The following is a 22,700-nucleotide window of genomic DNA, read 5'->3' as shown; positions in this document are numbered from 1 at the left end:
CACTTTCCCACCAGCCCCCAGGTCTTCAGTCAATCGCCAACCAGACAGGTTCCTTGTTTCTGCTCCAGCTCTGCCAGGTTTGCCCTTCCTTGCTCCATTCCTCAAGTTTCTCAGCTTTAGCCACCTTGCCCTTTCAGGCTCTGTCTCCTGATCTCAGGATGCTGAAACAGCTTCCTTGTTCCTTTTCCTCAAGCCTTTGCTCTCATTTTTCCTTTTCCCCCAGTATAGGTCACCCTATATCTAACTTGGGATTTTGTGGAGACTTGCCTCTCTGGTTTCTTTTCCTTCACATGCTTCGGTAACTTCAGCAGGGAAGCTACTGATACTGTAAGAAAGAACATATCCCTGCTCCCACCTCCAGGCACTGAAGCCTACCTAGTCCTCATCACCTTGAGCTGTTTGCTAGCATGCCAAATTTGGACACAAGTTTTGTTAGCTTTCATCCTCTTCTAGATCGTTACTGAGTTTCTGCACAGTGCAATTTTTCTAAAGCCTTTATCTTGGCCAAAGATTTTAGTCAATTATAGAGATACGGTGTCTGAGATCACTATTTACTGTATTTCAGATTCTCTCTCAAAAACGCAGAAGTGCTGGAGATATTTAAAGGTCTCCTCAGTTCTTGTAACCTGAGTAAATGGTCTTTCCTTAGCCCCATGCACAGGTTGTTGAAATTTTCCCACGCGCAAGAGAAATCTTGCATGGAAGATTTTAGTATAAGCAGGCAGACTTTTGCAATATTACAAGCAACTGTAAATACAATTTTATAATGGGAATTATTTTTCACTAGCCTCATCAGTAATACAGTTACTGATAGCTCCTCTGTGTGTGGAAACAGCTACTATTCCAAGCTATTTATTTTTCTGTATCTTAACATTTTGTTAAGAACAAAAAAGAGAAAAGCTCAGTGTAAAGAAAAAAATTCTCCAAGAGATAAAAATGTGGGCAAGGTTCCTAGTTAAGGTTCCCCTGATAAATCCTGATTTACCTGTGGAGTTACAGGGGTGCAACTAAGATCAGAAGTATGGTCAATCATTTGGGCTGTGCATCTTCCCTAATGTATTCAGCCCAGATTCAGTCTTGCTATGTGCAAGAAATTTAATGTACTTACTTTGGGCCGAGTGTCAACAACGTATATGAAATCACTTCCTGGATTTGCTTTTCTAATGGCCTGGAGCATCTGTTCATCCTCAAGGCATCGAGCACTAAAGCCGGATAAAGGCTGGCTGCTTCTACATATGGAAGCCTGAAGAAAAACAAACAAACAAAAAAAAAATCAACATAGTTATTAAGCAGAAATTATTTAGTATCCAGAAGCATTTACAGAACCAGCTCATGGGATGTTTGCATAGGTGTACAGTTACAGGGAAGGGCAGAATAGTAAAATGAATTACATGTTAATAAACAAATTCATTTTTAAAAGGCAAGGAAATATTAAAACAATACAACCCTATTGGCCCAGATCTAGTCTTGAATCCAAGTTTTAGAGCTATTTTAAATATAGCATTTCCCTAAAGTGGAATAACTCCTGAAAGGTGGTCTCTAGAGGATGTGATGAGTACAACATTGCAATGACAAGAACGCTGATACAACATAAAGAACGGGTCCTTTTGCACTGTCACTCACACTTGCCGGTTGTGATACTGATGACACCCAACTTGCGCCAATACATGCGTTACTAAACATCCTGAGACACCATGAGTTCAGGAAACAAAAATGCATAATATGCAGCTAGATCACTGATGGTTGTGTATTTTTAGCACTGCCTCTGGAGAAAGACCTTACTGCATGGGAAGTGGGTCAGGCAGCCTGACTCCTGGAGTATATTTATTAATCAGTGCTATTGAAGAAGGCAAGAGAGTTCTCCACAGACCCATCAGGAGCAGACCTCCAGATGAAACTGGGAAAGAAGGAACAGAATGTGAAATGGGTGAGCAGGGAGGTGAGCATGAAGAGAATCTGCCTGCTGAAGGCCGTGACCCATGCAGACTGCCCTACAGATTATTTATTACTGTGAGAAGGGACATGCTCATTTTCAACCAAGTCTTTGAACTATCAGTAGTTAATCAGTAAAATGTGGATCTTTAATACAGAAATCCTGAATTGTGTGAGAGCCTGATCACACTTTATTAATAGTTTTTGCAAACATTATTAGTTAACTAGAGTCTTGCCTGTTGATCAGCACGCATTCCCGTGATTTAATATACCTCCTTTGCATGAAGCAAAAGGTACATATGAATATGTCCACAACCTGTCATTTTAATAGAAGGAAGACATTTCTCTCTCATTCATAGCGTACCATACACAAGGCAGATATGGCCCTCAAGATTAAGGTTAAAGTTAGGGTTGTGGATGAAGGTTAGGATTCAGGAAAGCATGGGCTGGAGCCCACTACATTATATCATCCTGGGGGCCCAAAGGTCTAAGGTAGGCGCTGGCACCAGTATGAGAGAATGGCTTGTCTGTTGTTAGGCTTGGGGTTAAGATCATGTTTAGACCCAGCTTAAGAAATAGCTGCACTGCCAGTACTGCAAAACTAGGAAGATAAGCTGACGTAGTGACCATTATCATATCATAAGTGGGAATAATTACCCACGATACCCACGAAGAGATCACCTCCTTCCGACCCAGGCCAACTGCTTAGGATGAGCACATGTGTCTATAAAATTTCTTGGGCTATGTTTAAGAGTAGGGCAAGAGATGAGGTCATGCTTTGCTATTGCACAAGCTCAACAGATAGTTCCAGAGTTTGATCTTATCATATTCACACAGATCCTGTAAGACACAGAGTAAGGTGTCCAATCATCATTGAATTTGTCAGTACCAAAGAGCTATGGGAAAGTTCTGGGTATGAAAGACTGAATGAGTGGCACCTGTCTCCCCTGCCTGCAGCAGACCTCTTCCCAACCTGCTGTAACCATAGCTGTTCAATGTCTACCATCACTAATCTTACCCCACTCCTGCCCATTACTCTGTTAGCTGGCAACTCATGCCAACCTCCAAACTCACAAGGAGGTATTTCCTCCAACATTCCCAACCCTTTTCCTAGCCCTTTGAACCATGAAGGATCCAGGACTAAACACAATACTTCTGATCCTGGTGGTCTGAACCTTAACCTGAACTCCAGCCACAACAGGGAAAACATTCAGGCTGAAACCATGAAACTCATGCAAACTGGATCACTATATATTGGAATCTAGCTGATCCCTGAGACCTTTTCTTTCACTGAGATTTGGAAATGTCCAAGTGTTTTGAATCCTAGATATCTATATTTGGACTTAGTTTATTATGCAAAGTGATTAATTTTTAAAATTTTGGCCCTAATGAAATATTAAAGATAATATGCAATTTGTGCAGAGAGTGTATTTACTATTTAAATCTTCCTATCCTCCTGTTTTGTTGTCAAATTCATAGATCTTTATGGAAGCAGAATTCTGATGAAATAAGCGATAAAGAAGGAGTCAAAATAATGTCTCATTCCTTCCTTCTGAAGCTTAAACCTATGACAGGGACCACTGTAAAGATAAGATTTCTATGGAGGCTGTAGCTTATGATTCCTGCTTGTGACATCCTACGGAAATATCTCCCATCCTGTGTGGCAAACTCTACAGAGACCCTGTAATCCCACATTAGCTCTGTCTCTGGGGAAGTCCTGGCCACCTCCCAGCCCTAGGGAAGACCTCTCAATGCAGTTGCCAGCCTGGGACTGAAACAGAAGGAGCTGTTAGATACACGGATCCTTTGTGAGTACAAAGGGGACACCATCCTCCTAACTGGTAATGACAGCTGAGCTAAGCCAGTCCCTAGGGGGCTGGGACGCAAATGTAAAAACGCTCAGTCCACGGGATCCTTCAGTCCAAGGGTCTCCTTTACCTCAGCTGCCAGAAACAGAAATGCAAATAGTCTAGGTTCAAGTTTTTTTCCAAATGGTCACAGACAAGTGAGGCAGTTCCTCGCTCAGCCCTGAGAACATCTGTCAAGGAGAGAAGGTGGCACTCCTTGCTCTTACAGACAAGGAGAGTCTCTTCAACAAAGCCACGACACGTTGATCAGCCAAAATTTGGTAGCTCTTTCATCCATCCCTTTTGGGTCTATTCACAGATCTTTTCTTCAGAGGCTGCTCCTGATTCTGTAATTGTTGCAAGTATAGCTTTTTCTCCTCCTTGACTTGCTCTCAGACTGTGGCTACCAGCTCCTAAATTGCTCTGTTCTGCTCCCAATCACCTGCTAAGCTGCCTGCTACTGGCCTTCACTCTTCTGCCACCCATGTTTCAGGACCTCTTGTACTACTCCACTTCCTTGTGATACAGGGGTCACATTTTTTTGTTAGCTGGATGATGAAGCTGGGTTTAAATAACTGCAGTAAATGCCTGTTAATAAACTAACCATAATTCCACTGTGTGCCCATATGTACAAACCACACTAATCATCTTTCTTTTTTTTTTTAGAATAAACACTGATTTCTTCTTGTGAAATCTTACTAGAAGAATTATGAAAGCAAGGCCAAAATAACAGAACACTTCAAAGCTACAAACTCACACTTACATTGTTATCCTTGCAGTAGTAGGAAAGAGCTGGGAAACGCCTTCGGCTCCGAAATTTAGAGCTCCCCACTATGATGTGTGCAGTTGCAGACTTAGGTACATACACTTCCGTAGGATAGGAGTCACAGACCTGTGAAAGAAAACTCTGCTTATTTGCTCTACAAAATACAACTAACATTAGCCATCTCCACAGCAAAAACAAAATACCAAGGAACTCTAATCTCAGGGAATATTCCATAATCATTGTATACACATCACTGACACTTCTCAGAACAGTCTTTTGAAGCTGGAAAGTATTAATTCTAACTTACAGATGGCAAAACTGAAGCAGAAGGGTTGAAGGGCTGTATTTCCAAATGTTAATTCATGCCTTGTTGAGAACAGACAGGTATAACATACATTCATACCAGAAAAGATTCATCATTATGTACAGCAAGGTTGTATTTACAACTGCAGATTCCTCTGTAGCAGAATGCGGAAGTAAGGATGGGAATGGGTGAAGTTCTCAAACACCCCTCTATTGTAACGGGAGGGGACTGCAGAGACAAATTTTCCAGCAAATCTGATAATAAAAAAATAGGGACTTCGAGAAAATAAATTAATCCGTATGAAATGAGGATACCAAAAGGCAAGCAGCCCTGACAATGCCTACCACTTCTGAAAGGAACCCAATGAGCCTGCAAAAAATCCTAGAAGTTCCTCTGGAGACAAGTGGGACAACGAATGGGGTCCTGGTCTAACTTCCTTTTCCTGATACTGCCTGTGGCATTCCGGCTGGGGTCAAAAGGATATCCAGTCTCTCCCTGGGACTTTCTGAGATGACTAAAGCAATTAGGATGCCCAGGAAGAAATTAGGTTCTGAGAGAGTCAGAGATATGTAGTGAAGGAGAAAGAAAGGAAGGGCTTGTGGTTACACATGCTGCTGTGGTGAACGGGGTTTTATTCCTGATGCCATTTTTCCTACACTTTATCTTAAAAGAGGTCAAACATTTTTTCCACTTGATTTAACAAAAAGAAAACAAACCCTGACAGCACATTCAGTCTTCCCTGAGAACTTCACATGCTTTCCTTAACATGGATATGCTCCTCCAGCAACAGAGCCAATGGAGTGCATGGACAAACTTCCTTCAAAAATACTTTGGTTATTATTTCTTACAATTAATTAAAATTCTAGGGACTTCAATCGTACAGGACTGAACTAGGCAGGACAGCAGGCAGCTAGGAAGATATATGACCCATCAGATGACTGTGAAAAACACTAACAGTCAATCAAAGAGGCTTCAAAAGGATTGCGAGGATGGCCAGTGAGGAAAAAATATTGCCAAATTCACTATTTCCAGTATTATTTTTTTTTTCTTAAAATGACTGTGTAGTAATTTTATATAACGCTACATGTCAGGAAAATGCTCATTCAGACACATAACATTAGGTATGATTTAAACTTCTCCCCAGGCAGCCAAGTACTAATGTTTAAAGCTTACTGTGTACAAGTTTTCTGTGCTTAATTTCCACTTATATTAAATAAAGACACATCCTTTCTATGTGCCTTTTTATGTGAAAGAATGGAAGAACTGCACCTTACTACATTTGTGTACAGCACTGAGCACAAAGGGATCCTGCATCTAAAGACTTCGGTAGTCCACAGTCAGACAGCCAATTCCCTTCACACCCTCTGTAACAGAAAAATCACGACGACTCACTCCGTAGTCTCTGTTTACATCACTAATCTGCCAATAGTTGTTTGGAATACCCATCCGATTGTATTCTTCATTGAGGTCCACAAGCTTCCAGCCTTGTTCTCGTTCTTCTTTATCTAATTTTGGATTGAATGAGAAACAATACAGCTCTTCGTATTTCACTGGAAAGAAAAAAAAAAGCAAACAAACAAAACCAGTAAAACACTTCAGATTTCTCAACCTAAAATCACACCTCAAAGCCAAAATTGGGTATTGTCCTTTATCTAGTTTCTCTTTTAAAATAGTATGCTTTGCTAGACAAAAGCACATATCCTGGCTTATAACTATTTTCAAGTATACTTTGAAAGTACTGTGCTGCTTTGTTACTTGTATATGTTGCAAAATATGTGCCTTATTAGTAATGCTACTTAAAATTTACTGTTCTGCTAGACCTCTTCTCCACTGAATTGCAAAAGCCTCCCGCAGCACAAAGAGAAAATATCAGTGATAATATGCTTTCATCCAAAGAAAACTAAAGTCAGTGCCAGAATAAGCATTTGTTCTGCAAAAGAATTTACTGGCCAGAGGTAGCTTAGAAGTCCCTTCATTAACGTAACATCTGTCCTGTGGTAAAGACAAAAGCTGTGAACAATGGACTATGCAGCACAATCTTCCAAAAATGAACTAACTCAGAAGCCTTTGTCCCTAAATAGGGAAGTTTACGATAGGTTTAATGACATTTTAGTTTTGTGGACTGCAAAATTCTGTTCTTGAATTATTAGCAAAGGTATTCATGAACCAGATGTTGTAATAGCATAAAAACAGCATATGTTACATCAATCATCTCATCACGACCATGAACTTGTTTAAGTAGCTGTGCCACCTGTCACCCTCGGTCAAGGACCATATAATAAATTTTACTGGTGCTTGAGTTTTTAACTTTTTTTAGGAGTGTATCTGTATTTATGCTAATGAGTATCTTAATCCTGGTGACCAATGGCAGCCAAACACCATTGCCATTAAATGCCAACTGTCACCAATATGAATAACTATTCAGTATATAGCTTGAAATTAACGTTCTCATTGATGCTTAAGATATTGTTATGTCATGAGGGCACGTTTCATCCTGTTGCTCTAAGTTCCTTAAAACTTCTGACCAACAGAAAGCTTTAACTTTAGAACTGAAGTAAAGTAAATCATAACTTGAGTCCTCTCTGATTTCATAGTTCCCCACTGATACAGGTGTTTCACAACATAATTTTAACAAGATTAGTAAATTAAAATACTACACTTTTTTCCCTAATAATCTATACCTAATAAGCAGAGTCTTAAAACACTACAGTAAGGAACTTTTAGATATAAAAATAACAACAACAAAAATAACCACAATATTAATAATAATAAGGCTTCCACCTTTTTCAATAGAAAGTCTTTATTTCTATTTTGATTACGTCTTTTAAAGGTGTAATTTAAGTTATATTTAGCTTTTATAAATTTCAATTAAATTGATTGTATATACACACACAAAAGTATGAACATAAGGAAAGAAAACTTCATGTTAACTCTGTCAGGAAAGTACTGAAAGTCAACAAAGTCATGAGTAAGGAGAAAGAAAAGAATGATTTGCACATTGTCTGACAGTTCAAACTCTTTCTGTACTCTGATTTCCAACTTCTGTCATGGCACAGATTAGGAAGACAGTCTGATTTATTTCTCAGCTGCTAACATAAAGTTTTAGCATAATCCATAAATACATCTGAGCTCATTTTAATAAAGTGCTTGTGGTAGCAATCTGAGCTCTTGTTTTTACTGCTTTGTTGTCAGAAGCATCTGGATTTTCTTTCCAACTGGACCTGCTGTTCACAGGCACATGGGAAGCCTTTAAAAGTCCATCTATTAAAATATACCCAGGTTATTTATGACAGAAGTCTGACTCAATGTTACAAGTATTATTACATGATGGTATCTATAGGTAGTAACAAAAATGTTAAAGCATTAACAGTCAGTGCCTTAAAGCTCAGTTATCAGCTCTTTTCCAGCACTTCTAGGACCTTCCCTAATCTTTCACGGTTATTTTGCCATAAGCGTCTGCAATCCTGCTATTACACCTGTAATAACTGTTATGGTCAGCTTGTTTCAAAACATGGGTTAATTAAGCAAAAAGACCGAATTCAGCTGACAGCTTTACCTTATTAAAATGCTATTAACAGCTGGCAAGAATAAAATCAAACACAAATTTGCTCCTTTAGTGTAACTAGGACATCAGGTAACATAGAATATATTAAGCCAGTACACAAGATGGGCTTCACTCAGGTTCAGCTATGGTGGAATGAATGGCAGAGAACTAAAAATAGAGCCTGAATGAGTCAAATTTTCTCCTCATGGAGTAAAGGGTACCTTATAATGTTGAGTATTACCTTAAGAAAGTACAGCTTTGTGCCCAGACAAAACGACACAGCAGAGCACTGTCAGAGTACATTTGGCTCAACTGGCAATTGGAGCCTTCTAATTTTAAGTAAGCAAGATTTTATCTTGCCTCACATGAAGATCGGATATTTTGCTGGACAAGGAAAACTACTGTGCAGCTGAACTGTGCAAAGAGCTAATTCTACGGTGCTCTTACTGCATCTTCTTCATTCGAACCTTCTTGTCCATTGCAGTCTGCCACTGAACTTGTATTCAGGGTTCATATCTATTCTTCCCTTCGTCACTCTGTATGCCCGTATCAAAGTGTCCTGTTCTAGTGCATGGCAGTATGCACACCTCCTCCTGGCTCCAAGGAAAGGGCATTACAGAATTGCATTCCTTCCAGCATGCATGAACACATACTTGCAGACGTGGCCTGTGGAATTAATCCAGATTTACATCAGCAGAACCACTGACTGAATTTGTCTCATTGTTTTTAAATTTCTCTGATTACTTTCATCTTGCATCACCTAGCATATCAACTTACATCTGCTGCAGTTGCATATTACTACTACTACTACTGTCCTAATTATAGAAGGTACTTTATGAAGTTCAGTAGCTGTGCTGGCTGACTGTGCAATTTTTTCCCCCGCTACACACTAGATCATAGAATAGAATCATAGAATCATTTAGGTTGGAAAAGATCCTTAAGATCATTGAGTCCAACTGTAAACCTAACACTGCCAAGTCCACAATAAGATAAAATTGGTGTTCTCCTGGCAAGATAAAAATTAAAGCCAATGTTGTCAGTTTTGTACAGACTGTGGTAAATGTTTCCTTTGCATACTGTCAAAATAATAGTAAAGGACAGAGGTTGGTGTTGTATTTCCACAGCTATCATTTAAAACAAACAATCCAGAAGCCTTGTCAACTGGTTCTTAGGAGAGCAGCTATAACGCAGAGATTCAGATGTTGGACTTCGCTGCAACATTTGGATTTTCATTGAAAAGAGGAAAGGTTTCAAAAGAAATTTGATCTGAATTCAGAAATTCAAAACCTAGGTAATAATAAGCACAGGCAGTCCAATGGGATAAATCAACTACTTGCTGCAAAAGCTTTCACTGATTTTAAGAAATTTATGCACAGCACAGAAAGGGAAAATTCAGACCTTGACATGACCACTAGTTATATCGTAAGTTTTTTGTCACAGCAGGAACATGAAAATTCCTTGGATTTAGAGACTTGACAGTATTTTCCTAAATTCACAGGTAACAAGGCATCCCGTAAACAACAGTTACACATAAAATAGCATTATAACGTATTTTATGGCCAGTGATAGCCTAGAGTATTATTTTCAACAAAAGTTCATGACAGACTTTATGGAATGAACTACTTGTTTTAATGTGCTTTCTTCGTTGCTCCATAAGTGATTATTTCAATATGCTCGTCTGCCCAGAGACCTTTTCTCTCATAACACATCTCTAATGAAGCCTTTTTTCTTAAACTGTAAAGCGCAAAGATGCACAGCTACATGTCTTCCATTATATTCTCCCTCTTCAGGATGAGGATCAACTTTTGTGCCAGTTTCCTTCTCATACCTGGTCGCGCCAGACGTATCAGAGATATGTAAACATCATGGCAGTCTCGTTCCTGAGGGATGACCAGCTGGATGACCTGGAAGTTCTTGCAGCGGATCAGCAATGGGCAACCAGTGGCAGTGGTGGCCTGCTTCTCAATAGAGGAAATTTGGCTGTGAAGAACCTGCGAGGGAATTGAAAATGGTTACACCAAGTGATTAAAATCTTTAGGAAGAAAAATAATTATTTATAATGATGTGCCAGGGCAGGCGCAGTAGCTTCCACTATTGTTTCAGAAAATCCTCACGCTCCTCTTCTTGTAGTTTTGTTCCTATCTCCAGCTTCAGGGTCAAGCAGCACCTGATACATCGCCTAGAGACAAAGAAGCGCTTCTGGAGTGTTTCAGCTGCTCAAACATTAGCCTGGTCATGCTATCCAAAGCTTTTTGTTTGTTTGTTTTAGTGTAAGCTAACAGTTGTCAGAAAAGGAGCTCTTTTCACCTCTCTGTATGGTGAGAAGATAAACCAGCATCAGTTAGATAAGACTAAAATGTTGGGCCTCCTCATGGGCAGAATGGTAGTCCTGATGTAATTTTAAATACTGCATCAGATGAAATGAAACATTACATTAAGAATCAGGAGGGGAATAGCGGGACCAAAAGAGGATGGAGTTAATAATTAGTACAAAACTGGACAAAGGGTTCATAATTAAGCTACATAAAAGACTCTCAAATGGTATGATACCGGAGCTATATCTGTGCCTATATATATACACATGCAACATATGTTATTGGTCCATCAAAATAGATAACTCAAAATACTACATTATGCAAAAAAACCCAAAAAACCAAAAAAAACCAACAAAATCACTGATCCAGCACAAGCAGTTAGGGAGAGAGGCAAGAGCTGACTGAGTCAAGGTAGTAATTCACATTCAAAGCATTTCTCCTCAGTTCTTCCTGGACCATTAGGAGCAACGCTGTAGTTTACAGCAGCTGTTCCTTGGTCAATCACATCTGGTATTTGTATGGTGAAGATCCTTCCACTCCTCTTACTGTGTTGCGATATCCAGAATCCATGGAAAATTTTCAAAAATTACCAGCCTGGAATTTCACATGCTCTGAAGTTATAAAAGCATCCATCTGAACTAATTTACTGTGTTTAAATTGTTTTAAAAGCTATTTGCAAGTTATTTTCAAATTACCATCAATAAAGTGCCACGCACTTACAGCTAACTGAAAAAACCCAAAAATTCATACCCAGGTTTCTTTACGAGTTTCAGAAACATTCTCCACAAATATGACATGGGTAGCTGTTAAATACAAGGTCCCCAGTGCAGCTTTTCTTGAAGATAAACGATCAAGTAACCGAACATTTTCCACCTACACAAAGAAATGACAGAGAAAAAAAAAGAAATAATTAGGCTATGACATAGCCTGCCATGGTGAGATCTCAACATCCACAGTTTGTCCATTACAAACAAAGTAAGTTCTTTTCAGTACCATATGAAATGACTATCAGAACAGTATAACTGTATGAGAAAATATGATTATATTATGCCATCTATTTCCAGATCGACCTTAATGTTCATTTTCCCCCCTCTTGTGGTACCTCTGTATCCAAAAATCTGTTAGCAAAGACTTCCAAAGACAATTTCTCACCTGGGCTCTTTCCTGTTATCTCACCTTACCAAAACCCTGTGACAGCAAGGCAAAGCCTGGCTTCAGCTAAACCCTAGCTCCATGTTGTCCATTCAAGCCATTCCAGAATTATCAGTGATACATAGGAAGCTAAACCAAAAAAATAATAGCAAGCAGGAGGTGATAGTGGTAGTGTGTCTTTCTTCAGTGGGTCTCACTCAGGTTCCTAGGCACGTCTCTGTTGACAGTTCAAAAAAATGTTTCAGCGTTTGGCCCTACGCCTCTACTAAGGCTGACAGCAGTGGTCACACCAGAAATTTTTGCCTTCAGTCACTTTTCAATGGGAATCAAGGACTTAACACCCACTGCCCTGGCTCATTGGACACAAAATGGGTGCTCTCTCTCTGCTAGACTCCTGACAATAGGCGAGTCCCTAATACGTTATTAACTCTCAGATAACAAGCTTGTGGCATGTACACCATTAATGTTTCGTATATGGCATGTGTCATAGGCATTTAGCTGACGTTATATGGCATTTCCGACTGAGAAACTAGAAAAATAAAAAAAATCAACAAGGTGGATATTCAATGGGATAAAACTCCCTAAAACAGTTAACAATTTGCTACCACAGGTTTGGTGGGTTTCCTACTACAACAATTTTAGAACTAAAATTAGTTGTTTTTCCTAAAAAACATACCTAATTCAAACAAGTTAAACCAAGGAATGCTGATGGTCAAGATCATATAGCTTGTAGTAAATTATCAAAATGGTGTCTTCTGGTTTTATAATGTTGGAATTGTACCAGAACACATGCTTTTCACGCAAGCAGCAGCACAGATCTATGAAGCCTGCCCACTGCTGCAAAAAATCTTCAATACACTGGCTAGTCTTCTCTACATCCTCTCTTCAACTCTTCACTCAAGACTTACAATTTCTTTTATACGCCTAGTTATTTTCAGGACTTGAGGCTGATAACTGCTGAAGAAATACGCCCCCATTAAAATCAAAAGGGACTAGTCTTGTGCTTGAAGTTCAGAAGCTGACTTAAATGTTGCTCCAAGAAAATGGAAAAGGGGAACAAAAAACAAACAAAAAAAAGAAAAAAGTTAAAGAAGACCTTATCACTTTTGCATTGAAATAAATGTAATTTTGCACCAATTTCCTGAAAACTAGAACTGGGTGCAACAAATACAAAGAAAAAAGAATGAGAGGATCAGAAAAATCAATCTCTGCAGAGATTCCAGATTAGATTGACAGAAACTTCCTAAAATGCTCTCAGAGATGGGATGTAGCCATGTATTCTCAAAATTTTGCAGAAATAATTCCACTGAAATCACACCAGAAACAGAATGATGCCAGCACCTAAGAATTACACATTTACAATGTGTATTCCAAATACATTGCACTATTTTAAAAATAGGAATAAAGAAATTCTTAAAACCAAAATAAGCCAGTTTGGTAGCAAAATGCTTAAAATCAAACAATTAATAAAACCAAGTCTTCTCCCTCAAGGCCAGATATAATTTGCTTTAAACAAAAATAAAACAGCTAGAAAGCATGGATAAAGTCTTCTCCCAGGACCATCTACTTCAGAGGTCATGTATTGGGGTGAGGAGGAATGGAAGAAACACAGCATTCACCCAGTTAAGCAATCAGTAGTAAGCAAAAGAGGAGATATAAAACAGCAGGGATGATACAAAATGAAGATGGAGGCAGTCCTCAACTCTAAAAAGAACCCACAAATAACAACAACAAAAAATGAGGTTTGCCTGGACAAAAAAGGTACCTACACCACAGTCCAGCCAACGAGGACTCTGCTGTACAGGCTCTGATCATGCACAAGGCAGTCATCACCCCCAGATACCACCCTACAAACTGAGGTAGTTTAGGCCATGAAACACAAGCAAAGTAGACATCTACTTGCTTGCTTTGAAACTGCCACCAATGGCAGGTGCACCATGCATTCAGTGAACGATTTTGTAAACAGGGAATGTCGTTCCTCATTTACTTTCTCTGTGCCACACATGCTGTTACAGATCCTTCCCTCCATCCGCTCATTCCCAGGCTAAAGAGCCCAACTTTATGTAGTTGCAACCTTTATGGAAGCTATTCCAGACAAGCTCTTCCACACTTCTGATTATCCTACAAGAGGTTTATTTCTTGAATTCTGTTTGTACTTTTGGCCTCTTCAAGATTTGGGTGTACGACAGTTTTATGTAGTGGAACGGTGATGTTTGCTGTTTTGTTCTCTATGCAATTTTTTAAATTTTTCAAACGTTTGCTTTTTTGTCCTCTGCTGAATACAGTGGGAGTTTTATTTTCTTCTTTTAGAAATAGCAATTGTAACTCCAAGTCATGTCTGCATATATAAGTTAAGACCTCCCTACGCGTATTATTTTACATTTATCAATGATTAATTTTGTCCATCAGTATCATGAGACATTGCTGCAAACCCCTACAGCAATCTTTAATTTCTCCTATCCTGAATAATTTAAGTACTATCAGTGAACTTTGCCACCTCTGGCATCTCCTCCCCTCCCTGTATCTTTCAAAACATTTGTAAGTTGAACATCACAGGCTCTTACAGATTCGTTGGATCTCTAGTGATGAATTCCCTCCATCACAAAAATGGGCAATATATTCTTACTATTTGCTTCTTATTTTTTAACTGGTTATTACTGAGAGGCCCATATCTCTTACCCTATGATACTTCGGTTTCTTCAGGAGCCTTTTATGAAGGACATGCTTAAATGAATTTTGGAAGACCAACTAGCTTCTATCGAATGGATCTCCCTCATCCATATGTTCAGTTACTTTTTCAAAGAAATTTTAGAGATTCTGGGTTCCTCTATGAAAGCCATGCCGATTCTTCCCCTTTTTATCATACTTATCCATAAATCTAATGATTTAGAAGGGGGCCTAGGAAGTATTGCAGCTCCTACTAATTTTTTCAGATTAGGTCTCATATTTATCATCTCCATTTTTTTCAGACCGGGAAACTTTTAAGCATTACACCATTGTTACTGGCTTGACAGTTTTGTACTCTAGTTCTTTTAACTTGCATGGATACCATCTGAACATATTTTACTGTTCATTGTTGCCAGTTTCTTCTGAAATCCCTTCTAATAATGCTTTTATTGGTGACAAATCTTCTGATATGTTCTTGACAGAGAAATATGCCAGAATGGGTATGCCCCTAAATACCTTCCCTACTTTGATCACTTACTAGTCCTGTAGATTTTCTGTCAAGATTTTACGTACTTAAAGACAGCTTGGAAATGGCTTTATTACTAGTTTTTGCCAAGTTGTTCTTCAAAATCTCTTTTGGCCTGCCTTATTTTGTTTATATATTTAACTTGTTTATGCTTTACTTTCCTCATTTAAGCACAACTTCAACTTGAAGAAAGCCCTTTTACTTTTATTAAAAGAAGTCCTTTTAATAAGAGACATCCTCTTACTCCTTCACCCTGCTGTTCAGCTATGCAAACCTTTTTTTGGTCTTTTAAAGCCTTTTTCTGGAAGTCAGCTTGCAGTGAGCTCCCATATTTAAACAATCTTCATGACTCCTGTAAACATTTTAATTTTTGGCTCTTTCTTTTTAAACAGTTTTCACATTCTTATGTAGTTTCCTCTTTGAAGTTAAACATTGCCATGGGAGATTTTTTCCCTTTTTGTTTGCTATTTCAAGAATACTGCATCTAAGTACGTTAGTTGCTGTCACACAGAGGTTTTAGCTGTATTTTGAACCAGGTTTTTCTGTCACTGCTTAAGACCAGGTCCTAGAGTTATTTAGAACTACTTAGAATTACTTTCCTTTTTTCAAGATAAACAAATAGCCTATGTATAAGCAATCATTTACAAAACCTAAAATTTTACTCAGAATCACCTCCCAGCCCATTTACACAATCTCAGTTTGGTAAATGATGTCTCCCATTGTTATTGCATTTCCTGCCTTCATGCCTGTTTGATCTTGTCTAGGTTGCCAAAGGCAATGCCACCATTTAAGTAGACAGTTGATACTACAGTCCTAATACTGTACTGCAGTCCTGTGGTGCTACAGGTCTACTTTTCTTATTTAGCCTTGTAATTTCAATCTGTAGGGACTCTGCTTTTGTGACATAGTTAATCTATGAGATTTGACTCTAAGTTTTCTTCAAGACAAAAAACCCCTGCTCTTTGACAGGCATGACTTTACCTGTCTTTCCCATGTAATTTGTCACTGATATTAGCCTGTCATGTTGATTATTTTTCTTCCACTAAGTTTTTAATGTGTCTGTTACATCAACATTCTCATTTATAACAGTAACTCTAGTTTTGACACTTTTTTTCTCAGACTTTTAATATTTGTACAGAAACACAGACATATTTGGTCCAATTGTCTGTTTCTTTGCTCTGGTTAAGGGGAGCTCTTGGCAGTTTCTATTTATTTGAGAATATTGAATTTTTCATACTGACAGATTTTTTTGTGACACAGCACAGCATCCAAAATGTCATATGTTTTCTGCATCTTAACAAGAGCTTCTCAATTCTTCAGTACTTCAGTGTGGCTAAGTACAACTCAGAATGAGCTCTCCTACTAGGCTCACCAAGGAAAAAGTACTGTTTGTGAGACAATGCAGCAGACTGAATTTTTAGCTAGCCCTTATTTCTGCTGACCTCGAAGAGTACAGTAAGAGTCAGTTAAAATTACTGAGAACCTCAAAATTTGGCTCAATAAAAATTAGCATGATTCGTTGATTAACCTTGCCTAGTTCTCACTTGATATGTCAATCTGTGATTGTAGTATGAGAAAAATAAAGCAGGTTTCCTAATAACTTGCCTCATGAACCACCTTATCATATCTAACATCATTTCCAAAGGGAAAGGGAACTGCTTAAGTCTAAACTCTACCTGCATTCAAATCCACAATTCTGATTTATAGTGAGTAAGTGGCATGAAGTGCCTTCAGGAGCAGTAAGGGTCTCTAAGCTCTCAGGAGCTCATTCTAAAAACTCTCTGCATAACCCCCTGTATGGATTTACATGGTTTTCATCTGAGCTCCATATGTGTTTCTTCTGCCTAGTTTCCAGTTACTCAAACTTTCTGAAAAAGCAGTATATTTCACCCATGGACAGGGAAAAAAAAAAGAAAGAAGTAAAATAGAGCTAGCCTCAGACTTAGATTTCATTCTGCTGATCAAAGGATTCAAAGAAGGAGCCTTCTTGCTTCTTCTCCACCCTCCCAATCAGGAAAAGAAAGCCAAGTCAAACAGTGTCTTTAAATGGTCTAGAGGGAACAGGAATACATTCATTTCCACACAAGAGGAACACACGTTGCAATAGTGCTTTGGAAGAAGCTGAGTTTTTCTACCTAAAAAGCAACAGCATGCTGAGAAATCAGCATTAATAGTAAAAAAAATTAAATTCAATATCAGAAAAAGACACTGTAGTAATTTGTCTCCTGCTTTTTCTCCAAAAAGTGCTCCATTTTTTTCATCAAAACTATTGCAGACTTTATTAGATAACCTAAGAAATCATGTATGTACTGACACACGTCAGGAAAAAGCATATACACCATGCACATGTGCTTTGCCTAAAATGAACAGCTGGTGAGAGAGACCAGATCAGAAAATACTAGGTAAAGGATAAAAAAGAGCAAAATCAGCCTGTAAAGCTGAGAGCTGGAAGAGCTCAAGGAGCAAAAAAGAAAGCATTAGCCAAGCCAGTCTGGAGAGTGGCATCTAAGTAAAAACTTCAATAATTTATTTGAAGCTGTTGCCCTCTGTCATTTATTTTTGCCTGATGACTGTGGTTGTCTAGGCTTAAAGAAAAGACTGCCAAGAGATTTATTTCAATGATTACAACCCCTTACTTGGGGATATATAAAGTTGGCCAGAAACTCTATTTTCAATGCAACACAGATGACAGAAAAAAGGAGGCAAAAATAGACGTTAAAGGGAATGCAGATTAAGAACAGATGGAAGGCACTTTTTACTCAGAGAATAAACATGACAAATGACTTATGAACAAGGTTGCTAGGAGGCCATTCAAGAAAAAGATGTCATATTAGTGAAAAGCATGGGTCAAAGCTTTATTCAGGCACAACTCCCACTAGTTTCAATGGGACTCCCACCTAAGGAAGAATGGCAAAGATATGACCCTGAAAGTGTTCAGAAAAGTTGGCGTGCCAAAATGTTATTCCTAAAAATATCTGTGTACCCCAATTTGTTTCCATTTTCAGTATAGATTACTTCTTCAATAAGCTCTGTTTTTAAATGCTTCTTGAATATGCTACCTTCATTCTCACTTCTTTAAGGTGTATCAGTATCTCCAAACACATGGCAGCATCATAAAAAAATGCAGAAGTTACTGCTACCTTTTCATGCTGTTCATAACATGGGAAAGCTTCTTCAGATGCAGGATCAGTTTTGACTGTGCACTCAGAGTCTAGTAGGGCAAGGAGAGAGCTTTTTTTTGAAAGGAGACAGCAGCAGAGCTGTACAGCAGATTGGTCAGACTGGAAAAAACTATGCCTTGGAGCGAAACCTCAGTCCCACATAGTTTTGCTTCCTGACACACCACCACTTGTGTACAGCAGGGAGATGCTACGTGAGACAAAACGGTCTCTACTGTAGGATTTTCAAATAAAACCAAGTCTTGAATCAGGAAAAAACATCTCAGAGAGTTTTATTCTCACTACATAGGTTTTCGGTCTGTGTGTTTGCTTCCCGTCTATTAGCTAAACCTGAAGTAGAAGACACTTTAACTGCCAGTTCTGCCATGGTAATCGCCGAGCTGCCCGTTACAATTATCACTGTGCATCTGGAAGGAGAACACAAGCAGAAAAACCTATCTGGCAGCCAAGAATAAAATAGCTCTGCTCCCATGTATCAGCAAGTGCTCCCCACTCCTTTAGGAGGAACCGTTATTAATTCCTCTAATTCCTTATCACACAAAAGGAAGAAAAGCCAGAAAACCCTCCCAGCCAGGACAAAGCTGCTAATTAAAGGTAAGCAAGGAAAGTCCTAGCTCAGGCCACATCCTCAGGAGCTTCTCTGTTGTTCAGCCAGTTAAAATTAATTGCTCTACAACAAAAGCCTGTCGAAGCATTTTCCAGATAAAAGCTGATCAAGTAACTTGACATTTGACTGTACGAAGGAGTTTCAGTGATTCTTCAAGGGCAAAGAAAGACCGCTTTCACAATGGTCTATGCTGCTGAAAAGGTTGACCGAAAGCCAAGGAACGGGGCTGGGCCTCCGTTGTTAGTGGCACCCATGTAGCCCTAGAAAGGCTTCTTCTGGTCCGCCTAGGTCTTCATCTTCCCTTGGGCACCTAGACCACCCAGCGATTTCAGCTGCCTTCCCTACTCACCTCATGATGTTACACATGCAAGTAAAAGCAAGAAGAAGCCGAATCCTGGGAATTACTGACAGGACTCTGACTGGCTTCAGCACTGCACGCATGCAAAAGCTAAGGGAAGAGCTTGTGCAAGCCAAAAGCCTGAGCCTAATGAGAAAAAAGGAGCACAGCTGGTATGGTTTGAGGCCAAGTGGAATATCTGAGCTTTCTTCACCCTGATTGACCCCAGCTATCCATGTATTTAGCATAATTCCTGAGAGTGAAAAAATACAACATGCAAAAGACCAAATGCTATTACATTTTTTTTCACACAAAGATACTGTAGTGTTGTATTCATTAAACAAAATATACAGTAAGTGATCTTTTTGCATAATCTTGGAACAAGAATAAAGAAAAACCGAATTGCCAATTGATGCTGCCATTTAATGTGGTTTCTACTCTATTTCATAAGAATCATGAAAACTGTAGTTGATCCATGTAACTTTTTTATATTTCCGTCTCTGAAAAGATTTCCCAAGTGCAGTAAAATAATGCACAATCAATCTGTAACACGGAGTCAGATGGTTGCATATGTCAAAAGAATCAACCAAAGCCAAAAATACCAAAATTATTAAACTTAAGTAAAGACACTTTAAGCTCTACATAGTAAAAAGTTTCCTCAGGGCAAACCTGAGGATGGGGGAAAATATTCAAGAAAAACCTAAGTAATCTTACTGGAAAAGAGCTGAAAAAAATTATAAGGAATGATTTGTAATGTTAGTAAGACAGTGAAAAAATTACCTAACAATTTGGATTAAAAAAACCCTATTGTCTGCTAAGATCTAGAAAAACTGGGAGGTCCGTAGCATATTATCAGATATAGCTGAGGAGCAGTTGTATAATTGATGCAGTCAACAGCAACTTATTACAAGTGTATATAGCATTGCAATGCGGTGTCAACATTGCAACACAAAGCTCTTCCATAATGTGTTTCCTCTTCCAGTCCATACTAGATCCCATTTATGTAGAAAACGAGAAAAGAACAAATAAGGAATTTCCTAGCTTTTCTGTGTGTTCTATTAAAAACCCTACTGAACAACTTTAATTTAGGAAAAACAGTGCTTCCTCAAGTCAGTAAATCTTACTACATTTGCCAAAATTGTTTAGATTTAGTTCTGAAAAAATATACAGAAAATTATTGTATTGCTTACAGCAGTAAGCTGGAGTAGGGAGAAAGAATTCTGCATGCAGCGAAGGGACACTGAAAATAAATGTACGTTTAAATTCCTCCATTTGATACAGGCTGCTCCGTTGCATGTTCAAAATTATGCCCTGTTCAGCAGTCTACTTTAGAGCAGCAGTACCAGGCCATTTCAGCTGTGCCAGCCGCAAAAGATTTGCATTAAAGATGGATTTGTAGGACTCCCTTTTCTCATGGTAGGATCTGGCTTTCGCAGCAGAATACACCTGCACACCAGGGAATGTCAGTGTGTATTTTCTGTTGCAAACAGATCATTCCTTTAGCTTACAGACACTGATAGATCAAATACCACCCACTCGAGTCCACTAACAGCAGGCTTAGAGATTCCAGCCCTGACCGCTCCGAAGCCAAACTTCCCAAATCCTCTGCTCCAACCTCAGTCTCCTACTATGCATAAACAGAAATCAAAGAGTACCCTGCAGACATGCTGTCTTAATGATTTTCAGCACCATTTTTTAAGTGCAATAAGTTTGAGAGTTACTGGTTTAGACACGGACACCAAGACAGCAAATTAAAGTATGTGGCTATCCATGTTTTTTAGAACTTGTTTTATGACTTTATCCAGCTGCCTCTTTATTGAGGGTCATATTATTGGAAATATGAAAGTCTGGCATAGAAAATCCAAAGGAGGTCTGCCAATTCCAGGATTAGGAAAATATTTATATTATTGTGGACTTAACAGAGCAATCTAAATCTAAAAGGAATAGACACAAAACTAGAAATCTTAAGACAAACTACCTTTCCAATTAATACAATGAGTCAGCATATGGATCTCACAAGGGAGAAAGTGCCTTCCCACCCACACGATGTGGGAAAAACAAGGTATTTGGAGAAAGACTTGATTTTAAAAACAACAACAACAACAACACTACAACCAAAACAGAAATAAAGTGCATATTGGAAACAGGCATATATATGAAAATCAAGTTTCAAAAGTGAAAAAGCATTCAGAATAGAAGGGTCCTAATGCTAAGGGGAATGTAAAATGAAGAAAACCAAGTGAAAATAGAACCAAAACCATAAAAGACAAAATGCTAGATCCGGAGTCTTTTCAAGCCAGAGGAATTCTTTCATTGCCTTAGATGACCTTTGGATTAGGACCACTGGGTCCATCAGTGTTCATGCATCAGGACATAAATTTGGAAGCATCTTCCCAGATGGATCATGCTTTCCCTCACTTCCCTTTACATCGCCTGTTAGTTAGTAGTCTGAATCAGATGTTTTGGTTACAAAATTAGAAGCACCACTAGTCTGATCTAGTAAAACAGCTCCTCTGCTCACTTGGTAAGTCATTCACCTCACAAAGGTCAGTGTGCTTTTGGGCCCACTGTAGATGAGATATAACCAGTAAACATTGAATAGCTATTATATAAATGGGCAACTATCCTACAGACTCTTACTAGTACACAGGCACAGAGTTTTGAGATGATGAATATATGACATGTTTTAACAGCTTTACCTGTTTCACGTGACACTTCCAATGGGATGACCAAAGATTAAGAACAGAGAGATGGATGAAGAGGACCAAAAGTGATTTTCTGTTTCTTCATTATACATTCAAGAGAATGTATATTAATATACCAGTATGAGAAATATGACTCACATTACAGAAGAGAGAAAACAGATCTAAGAGTAGTGAACAGATGAAGTTGATCATTATAACAGAAAATGAAGAAGGTATTAATGCCAAGTTTCAGTATCTTAAGAAGTTAGAAGTTTATGCACATGAAGAATAAATGGTGAATGGAGACTGTGAATCTAGTCTAATGAGATTCTGGAAATTCCTTTAACTATGTCCATGGAGCCTTTGTTCTTAAATTATATACCTAATGCTAAATAGTAAAAACCTCATCCCATAAGTAGTGATGCCCAAAAGGCAAAAACAAACAGAAGAAAAAAACAATGCAAACTTCACCCAAATAAACAGAACAGTGAAATTTCAGCTGAAACTGCACTCCGAAGTTTTAGTTCTAGTCTTCTGTAACAAACAAGTTACTTGAAAAACCACAGTGGCATACAATCATCTAGATAATATTTCATTATGTTGCCAATAGAAAAATTACGACCCACTTTAACAAAATAGGATCGTTATGGAACATGCAGCAATTTTACCTATGCCACCTACTCCAAGCTCAAAGAAAAGGGAGAAAAGTGTGATAATGTTGTGATATTTTGAAATTCCAGCAGCAGGATGTAGGGTTGTACTGCCTTACCAGAATAACACTATTGGGCCAAACATGTCTGTAATACAAATAAATTTTGCACAGGTAACAATATTAGGGAA

At 38.6% G+C, this 22,700-nt stretch overlaps 1 protein-coding gene across 1 annotated transcript in view; it reads right to left on the bottom strand.

Annotated features, from left to right (window-relative positions):
• MTMR7 (myotubularin related protein 7) overlaps positions 1-22,700 on the bottom strand; it is a 68,927-nt gene that overhangs the window by 18,819 nt on the left and 27,408 nt on the right. Inside the window, exons 2-6 of the mRNA XM_009335195.1 lie at positions 11,459-11,581; positions 10,222-10,384; positions 6,242-6,399; positions 4,543-4,671; positions 1,109-1,243 (exon numbers count right to left, since the gene is read on the bottom strand). Of these exons, the coding sequence (XP_009333470.1) occupies positions 1,109-1,243; positions 4,543-4,671; positions 6,242-6,399; positions 10,222-10,384; positions 11,459-11,581 (708 nt within the window). The remainder of the gene's footprint in view (positions 1-1,108; positions 1,244-4,542; positions 4,672-6,241; positions 6,400-10,221; positions 10,385-11,458; positions 11,582-22,700) is intronic.

The sequence above is a fragment of the Pygoscelis adeliae genome, unplaced genomic scaffold, assembly GCF_000699105.1.
Source record: "Pygoscelis adeliae isolate BGI_AS28 unplaced genomic scaffold, ASM69910v1 Scaffold21, whole genome shotgun sequence".
Taxonomy (NCBI): domain Eukaryota; kingdom Metazoa; phylum Chordata; class Aves; order Sphenisciformes; family Spheniscidae; genus Pygoscelis; species Pygoscelis adeliae.
Note: the sequence above shows the minus strand (reverse complement) of the source record. Positions and strands in the feature narration are given on the sequence as shown.